We start from the raw sequence: 9,481 nt of genomic DNA, 5'->3' as shown, positions 1-9,481 counted from the left end.
GTTTTAATTCTAAAGCAATAACAACAGAAGTGTGGGTCTTACTACAAAGTAAAGATTGTAAGAAGGAAAAATGTAAAATTCTTATGTGGTACTGGTACTAGTAATATTACGTACAAATCACACAAGTTTATCATTCTAAATACTGAATCATATTATTATTATTATTATTATGAACTAAATATAAAATTACGCTAACTTATTGAACTTAAAACTACAAATTTAAATGCAAAAGAATATAAAAATCACAAACTCTTTCAGTTCAAAGTGCTAAGCCTAATTCATGTAAAGACCTTGCACTCGCCATTCGATAGCTCATTAACCCTAACAATTGTGGATCAACTTCTTTCCTAAAAAATATATCTATTTTGAGTTAATTTTTCAATATAATGATTAATACAAATAGATATACAATGCAGCATGAATTAAGCTACTATATAAAAATAATAAAAGCCACGTACAACCCATGCACTTTTTTCCAGAAGCTAGTTTTCTAATGCTTATAGAAAAGCCCTATTGGCCAATACTAAATACAACCTCTACATAAAATGGCAGTTACTATAATAAGCACCACCCACATTCATATTGTAAAATCCAGAGAACAACGTTTCGTCACGTGCTTTCCTTATCATCCTATGATTTGTCAAACGTGAAATATAGCGACTGGAATAACATGGTACTGAAATTGACACCTTCGACTAGAAGTTTTACAACTGAGGTTTAACACACCCAGACGCTGTTTTATAAAGAAAACAGACTAGAAAAAGGTTTAGATACCAATCATAGATGGCAGGACCATTGCTGAAGTGAAAGGAAAAATTTTTTTTTTTTTTGTAAAAAACAATTTTCTTCTTAGATGGAGCTTATTCACAGTCTAAAATATATTTTAGGATTTTTTTCATTAAATTCCTCTTTAAACTTCATTAAATAATACGATTTTGTACAAATAATTGAATGTTATGCTGCTATTTACAAAAATAAAATCTGAAATCCAATAAAAGATAAGTTCTATATAATTGTTTTAATTCACAAATGTGATTTTGCCCTCACGATAAGACAAAATGGCCATGGTAGGTAACGGGTTATGAGGCCCATGAAAACAGGTGAATAGAAGGGATTAGTGCCTGGGATGCAGAGTGTAAGGGAGAGACACAAGGGCAGATAAGGAATCAGAGGACATGTTCTATTGATCTCCCAGAACCAACTGAGGGGAACACATAGAGCCCAGAATCAGCTCCAAAGAAGAGTCAGCCACAAGAACTGCAATGGTCTGCCCTGCAGGAGAAAAGGACAGCAAACCCAATTAACCCAATATGACTCTCAAGGATGGATAGCAGACTGACGTACCTTTGATCTAATGATCCAAGAAACCAGGGAAAAAAAATAGAAGATTGCTGGTGATCAGCCTCATCCTGAAATACTAAGGAGTCAAAAACACCTGCAAAACCTTTGTTTGTAAGTAAAGGAGAAAGACAAAATTCATAGATATAGGAGGAAGGGAAATGGGCACCTGAAAGGAAAAAATATTCCGAATGCAATCCAAAAAACAAACAAAAACCAAGTCAAAACAGAAACAGAAGCAAAGATGGCAAACAAATTAGAATGTGTATTCCCTATAAGACTATCTGGGTCATGTCTTGGTGAGGAGGTGAAGGGCAGAGATATAGCAAAGAAGTTAGGCAAAGGTAAGGCAGAGATTAACAGATTGCTGGAAAGAAAGAAACAAAGAAGGAGAAAAAGGAGCACACCAAATAGAAAGAAGAGACTGTGTTCAATAAACATAAAAGGTGCCACGAAAATGTGGTGGATAAGAAAAATATTGATCAACAAGACGTTATGATAAAATGGCATCAGTGTAGGCACAAATATCTGGAGAGGTGGGGAGGAGAGAAAGCAGACAAATGCTAATGAAATAAGGGAACCTAAGTCATTAGAACCACTGAAGGAAATAGAATGCAATACAAATGAGTAATAAGCACAGCAAACAAAGGAAGAGGAGGTACCTGTTCCTCGTCAGTTAGAATACTTTCATAGAATGCAATGATACAGAACAATTGGGGACCTGAACTTGAAAAGTACTGGGTAAAAAGAACAAACCACCTGATGCACAATAACAGTAACATCATGAACAGATGATGTGCCTCCAGTTGCTACTGATACAAGCATATAAGATTTCAGAGGAGGAACATCTAGGCCTTGGGACATAGAAACAGCATGGATTTGAAAATTCATAGTAAATCAGCAATCCATGAGCAAATTTTCCTTATAAATAGTAATGAGAAAAAACATGGTGGCTAAAGAAAAAATGAAGTTACAGCGAGGTAGATAGAACAAAAATGTAACATGAACAAAGATAACACTAAACAAAGAAAAGGAGTTAATCAAAATGACAGGAAACTAAAGGCACAGGAAACAATTGTGTCTGAACATGACCAATGTTGAGGAAGGAATGAGCTTATGACAGTGACTCATGAGGATTACTGCACATGGAAGTTGTGTTACCCTCCTATTGGAGAAGTGCTACAGCCTTGTGTTGTTACATCATAGGCTGGCACAGTACATGTAGACACATGTATTTGGACTCTTGAAAAAAGAAAGTTGATAGTCCAGGACCCTTCACTGTGAGACTCTAGTGAGAAACCTGAAGGTAGTAGCTCTTAGTGGTGCAGTGTTAGCATTTCTGAATTTAAATTTTGATCAGGGTTATATTTTTTCTGGTGAGCTATGCAAGTTATTGTCGACTTTGAGCAAGATGTAGTCCAGATTTATATTTATTTACAGCACTGATGAATAGTCACAATTAATGAACAGGTGCTTCATGCAAACAGTTTAAAACACAAGGTTGGTGTTTCAGAAAATCAGTGCACAATATACATGACACACTTTGGGTTGAATTTCAATGAAATTAGTGAAATTCACGCACATATACTGACTTCTTATTGTCTAAAAACTGCAAATATGAGTCACATGTGTAATTTATCATGGAATATGTGACAAACCATAAATTGTGACCAATATATGGTTCAGTGAGTTCATTTTGACAGCTATAAGATTCAAGCCAAAAGGTCAAGGAGTTATGTATAGTCATGTGTTTATCTCTGCAAAATGGCATGATTCCATTCAATTTGTACATGAAACAATAGTTAAGTATTTGAAAGCAACTCCCCAAAGATGGTGCACAAATTGTTTGGCATTTTAGAATGTTAGTATGACCTCTATTAATATTCTATACTTGTATAATAAAGATTAATGATTACAAGTACTCAATCTGAAATTTTATTTGATGGCCTCATAAAATCAAGCACCTGTCATGCATTTAAATCCAATTTACAATACAACATCTCTAAAGTTAATAAAGATTGTAGAAAATCAATTTTCAATTAAAAATAAGTCACAAAAAATTAAAATGCTTGTAGAAGATATTAAAACTTGCCTTTCGAGCCCAGTTTAAAAGATCATCCATACGTGCAAGTGCATATTCTGCAGCATTATTTGTGTCTTGAAAGGGAGAGTATGGTTTCTTTTTCACAGGAACACCAGATGTAGGAACTGGGCTGGATGCTGTACTATTCTGTTGTACATGAGTTGTAAGAGTAGCGGAAGGGTAAGAAAGAAAGACCGGAAGACGTGGTAGAATCAACTTCATCGAACAAAGAGCTAAAAAAAGCCATGTATTTTCAATAATACAGTAACAACCAAATGTATTAAATGTAAATTTTTCTTGTTAAAAAATCTTATTAAAATCACTGTGTTTACATTTCTTGCTGGCAAACTTACTAGCTTTCCTTAGAATAATAAAGTATTTCAGTTAAAATTATTAGCCTAAGACCTCAAATTCATAGCTCTAACCAAAAAAAGTAATTTTCAAAAAAATAACTTAGCAGTCGTGCTTCCATAGCTTTACTCTGTTAACTATAATATTCAAGTATGTAATTCCAAACCTTTTTTTCTAAAAAAAGAATCATTTCTAATTGATAAAGTATAATTTGGCCATCTAATCTTTACCCAATTTCTAATATCAACCTACTACAAACTACAAATAGAATCTCTTTCTATTCTGATATATTGTGAAAATAACAACTTTTTCTTTAATAACTTTACATATTCATTGAAAAGTGCATTTAAGAATGTTTAAAAACAATACATAACAGCAATACCAGTTTAAAACAAGCAATGAGTATAATAAGATTATATACTGAAAATACATTCAGGCTATATTCAAAACTTTCATCATGGTATTATTTTTTGTAACAAAATATCTGCTTGACTTGTTGCACCTTTTGTGTATGTTCTCAGTTTCACACTCTAAGAACCAATAGTAATCTCCCATCATTGCAGGATTCCATTGTCCTTCATATCACTGTTCCATTGGTTGAAGCAGTCACTATGCTCATTGCTCACTGTACCTAGATCATTTGGAAAGAAGTCTAAATTGGAGTGTAAAAAGTGCATCTTTATTGACATCCTAGACCCCATTTTCCTGTAGTTCTCGAGCATATCATCAATCATCACAGCACAGTTTTCATCTCTGTGATTTCCTAAGAAAATTGTGACAACCAGTTTAAATGATTTCCAGGCAGCAAGCTCTTTCTGATTGAGTACTGTTTCAAAATCATCATACATCAGAATTTCCCAAACTTGTGGCCCAACAACAATACTTCCTGCAACCCATTCCAATGGCCAACCACCCCGTTAGAAAAATAATTGTCTTAGCTGAAGATGACTACAACCCTGACAAAACTCTTGTGTTCCTAGTCCTACAGTTTTCATTATTATGTATGAAAAAAGATGATGCATCAAAACTATAAATTCCCTCAACAATCTTAAACACCTGAATCAGATCCCCTCTAACTATTCAAGTGTTTCAAAAGAAAACAATTTCAAAGGTCATAACCTGTCTTTAGATGACAACCTTTCCATCCCAGGTACCCCGCTATGAAACTTTTCCAGGTAAGGATCCTCAGACTGAGTAAAATATTCCAAATGCAGCCTAACCAGTAACTATTACCATGGGTTCTCAAACGTTTTTGCTAGGTACCCCTTTCAAAATATTTCAGGTTGTTATGACCCCCAGACACACACAAAGGGATAGCAAGTTACTGTACATACTCTAAAATATCTGTTATATCAGTTTGCCCTGAAGTAGAAAGGTCCATCTTTCAAATGCCCTCAGGTTATGGGGTTTTATTCATTTCTATCAAAACTTCTTGAACCTACGTGTTTTTCTAACATCACAAATATCTGTTATCACAGTGTTTTTTTTTATGATCTTGTGATCCCCAGTTTATGAAATGCTGACCTATACAATGAAATCATAACCTCTTCAGATTTGTATTCAATATTTCTGTAGAAAAAACTAGTAATAGTACACTGCTCTGATGAATTTGTTTGTTTGTTATTGAACGTCGTGCAAAGCTAGACAAGGCTATCTGTGCTAACCGTCCCAAATTTAGCAGTGTAAGATTAGAGGGAAGGCAGCTAGTCATCACCATCCACTGCCAACTCTTGGGCTACTCTTTTACTAACAAATAGTGGGATTGACCATCACATTATAATGCCCCATGGCTGAAAGGGCGAGCATGTTTGGTGGGATGGGGATTCGAACCTGCGACCCACAAATTGCAAGTCAAGCTTCATTACCACCTGGCCATGCTGGGCCTGCTCTGATGAGACTGATCAATGAGAGCACGGAGATCTTTTTCATTCATAAAATTGTTAGGGTTATTACTACCAAAATTATAATAACCCACACGCATTACCTTGCATTTATTACAAATAAAAGCCATCTGCCATCTATTTGCCCAACCCATTAAATAATCTAAATCCTTTTGTCAAGCAGCAGCATCTCTTCACAGCCAGCAACACCCAAGAACTTAATATCATCAGCAAATTTAAATAATTAATTGATCATTCCTTCATCTAGGTTATTTATCTAAACCAAAAAGAATAAGGGTTTAGTCAAACTGGATTAATGTCACAACTGGAGTGCCTTAGGGATCAGTGTTAAGACTTTTATTCTCTTCCACATACTTTTCTATCCAATGAGCCAATTACCTCTCACGCCTACAGAGATGCGGCACCATGTCAAATGCTTTGTGAAAATCCAAATATACCAAATTCACATTTAATTAGGCAGTAGCCTCATCAGCATATGTCAAAAGATTAGTAAGGCAAGATTTTCCTCCTATAACACTATGTTGTATGACATCTTTTATCAGACTTTCAAAAAGTAATTCTATCTCACTGGCCATTCTTTCTTTTTGAAATATAATCTGCATGCTTTGATAAGTTTCTTTCATGTTTACAGCATGAGCAACAGGAATTGATTGTTTAATGTTCCCATTGTGCAAAAGTACAGCTTTCAGACTAGCTTTACATGAGTCGATAAAAAGTCTCCATTCTTAAGGATGATTTTCAGTACCTCATTCTTCCTTTAGTGCATCAACATTTGTATAGAAACACAAAGTATCTTGTATGCTGTAGTGAGAAGCAAGACTTTGATCGTGACTTCAGTAAATTGAAACTCTTGTTCCTATAGTTAGTACATTCCATTGCTTTAAATAAGATCCAAGAAGTTCCCCATGCTGCTCTGATAGAGAAAAGTCACGAATCAGATCATTTAGCTCTTCTTGTATGATCAGATGAGGCAGTTTATGTTGAGGTGCCACAGGAATAAAATTACTAGATAAAGAGGATGAAGATGATTCATTGTCTTCTTCACTGAATAACTCTTCTGTCTCCCAATTTGCTGGTGGATGTGGCAATAGAAGACCATCCTTATGAGGTAATGGTTTCATTGCAGATGCAATATCTGGATATTTAATGTATTGTTTAGTTTTGTCTGAATATCCAGAAACATTAGTCATACAAAAATAACAGTCAGTTAGATTATCTTTGGGCTAACACCATATCATGGGAACTGTAAATGGCATATTTGCTCTTTTCTTTTTCAGCCACTGTGTCAAGCCAGATGTGTAAAGTGTACAATACACATGTGGAACCCAGTGTTTCTGCTGGTCACCAATTTTACACACAAAATAGTGGTAATAAGCAACCTTTACCTTGTGTGTGATGTTTTTCCTTTGTGAAATTGTAATATATTTTCCATAAATATAGCTGAAACTGTTTTTGTGATTTTTTGCACTTTCAGACTTACTTTAACTAGAGGCAGCCAGCATTTAAAAAGATTTTATAAAAAATGTCAAAGCATTTATGTTTACAGAACTAGAGTTTAAAAGATTTTGCAGTTTTGCAGAATTTGATTATATCACGGCTATGATGAGAGGAAGAAGATCAGACTGTTTTGACTGTGTGCGAAGCAAGGTGTCCAACTGAGTGAATAAAAAAGAACGAAGAGAGAAGTGTCTGACTATGCCCCTTTTATGCTCAGTTGAGGGACTTCTTGATTGTTCTAGCAAACTGAGCATGTGTGAGTTTCATGATTCTCAGGCATAGCAGATGAACATGAGAATGAAGCAAAAGTGGTGCAATTTGCAACAATTATATCAAAAAGAAATAGTATATATGAACAATATATTTGGAATTTTACACCAATACAATACAATCAATGTTTGAAGTTATCAAAAATGGATGATTTTACTCATTAAATTGTCCAAATAAATTTAATTTCACAGCATAAATTTATTGTACTGAGTTCATTGCATGGTATTTCACATTGTGCTGATAAAATAATGAGATATTACAAGTACTCAAAATCTAGAGGTGATGGACAACTTCTGACTACATTTTTGAAATCAACACCATATAATTACACCCAATCACTTGGGTTTTCTCCAGTAGCAAATTTTTCGTTGACCAGTATTATTTTAGTAATCCACCACCAAATCCTTCCAAATATGTTGATATCTATATTGTAGAATATGGGTTAAAACTATATCCAATACTTCAAATAAGGCCTCACCAAAATTTTACAAGATCACAATAATGGTCTTGTTCTTAAGTTAGTACTTCCTTTAAAAATAATCAAAACCTACATTGGTTTTAATCAAAAGATTTAACAATGATCACACCAACGTTTCTTACACAAAGAAATGAGCTCCTTTCAAATTTCCTTACCTTAAGTGCATAACTTTACATTCCTAAATATTAAAACTTTCTTTACAGGCCCTATATGGGTTTCCAGCAAGAAGATAATAACAACTTGACCTCACAGCCCATTTGAAAGTACAAAAGGTGTGTAATAAATATACTAATATATTCTTCTTACATAAAACCTACATAGGACCAGTAGAGAAAGTTTTATTAAATATTATTGTCTTATTGTGATGCAATACCACACAACCAAACAATCTATATTTAATTTAGTTTTATTAACTTTCTATCACTCTTTTTTCTTTTAAACAAAGCATTTCAGAATTATAACCTGACTCTAAGGTCACATCAAGTTATTAGTATTACTAATACTACTAGTGGTTACTAGTAGCACTACAGTGCTAGGATTGCTATTTACTGCTATACTAGTATTGGTATTGACATTTCAGTCTTCATTTGATACTTCTATTATCTATACTATTCATATTATTATAGTCATCTTACTCTTAACATCTCGGTTACCAATATCACTGTACAAAATTCAAATTTAAATCAATGTTAATTACTTAAAATGTATGACTATGAATTACGTTTATCGTATATTAGTTTATTACTTCTTTACTAGTAATTCGTTCCTGTTCATATTATATTCCAATCAAAATAAATATAAAAATCGGTTAAATATTCTGCAAACTTATTACAAAAACTTGCATTTAAAACTATTACTATTAGTATTAATTCATGAAAATTTTTTAATATACCCTTGCCAGCCATTTTTAATTGTCGAACAGCACAACCGTGTGGTGGAATAAGAAATTTTTCAATATTATTCTCAGGTGTTAATATATGGAAAAAAAAAAAAAACTAACTAAAATGTAATGTTACTAAGAAATGAAAACTTACATTGATGCTTAGTATCAAAAGTGTAATATAACAGAAATCTGAATATTGTTAGTCGAATTATCAAATTTATCGTAATTTATCACGCATGTATCACTACCTCTGCTTTCTTGATTGAACTAAATACCATTTTCCAGAGAATAATAAATTAATTTTGAAATAATTAATTATCAGAACATTTGAGCGACTCTTGGCGCATTATGGCTATCCCAATCAATAATCCATTACATCAAATACCCATCGATCTGCATTCACCCCTGACTTTTTAACTATTCATCAAGCCTTCTCTTACACTTTATCAATCCTGTAATGTCTACCACCTCTGAAAGCAATATATTTCTAAGGCCCACTATCCTCTTCAAGTTATCTAATTTGCACATGACTTATACCCTATTGATCTACACATGTAAGCTTATTTTCGTCACGATTATCTAGATACTAACGATAGTGATAATGACACTGAGACAGTTTTGTTGCGAGTGTTGTATATGAATATACCATGCATTCCAATCTTCATGTAATATTTTAGTAT

General features: G+C 33.5%; 1 protein-coding gene across 2 annotated transcripts in view; it reads right to left on the bottom strand.

Annotated features, from left to right (window-relative positions):
- LOC106472191 (NADH-quinone oxidoreductase subunit B-like) overlaps positions 1 to 8,845 on the bottom strand; it is a 28,853-nt gene extending 20,008 nt beyond the window's left edge. Inside the window, exons 1-2 of one of the 2 annotated variants that reach the window (XM_013932818.2) lie at positions 8,811 to 8,845; positions 3,431 to 3,654 (exon numbers count right to left, since the gene is read on the bottom strand). In XM_013932818.2, coding sequence (XP_013788272.1) covers positions 3,431 to 3,654; positions 8,811 to 8,823 — 237 coding nt within the window. In that variant the 5' untranslated portion in view covers positions 8,824 to 8,845. Of the gene's footprint in view, positions 1 to 3,430; positions 3,655 to 8,663; positions 8,683 to 8,810 lie in introns of those variants that run through there. The other variant, XM_022400796.1, reaches the window with a different exon arrangement.
- Between the last annotated feature and the right edge of the window lie 636 nt (positions 8,846 to 9,481).

Source organism: Limulus polyphemus, unplaced genomic scaffold, assembly GCF_000517525.1.
Source record: "Limulus polyphemus unplaced genomic scaffold, Limulus_polyphemus-2.1.2 Scaffold5148, whole genome shotgun sequence".
NCBI classification, from domain to species: domain Eukaryota; kingdom Metazoa; phylum Arthropoda; class Merostomata; order Xiphosura; family Limulidae; genus Limulus; species Limulus polyphemus.
This window is presented reverse-complemented; position numbering and strand designations above follow the sequence as displayed.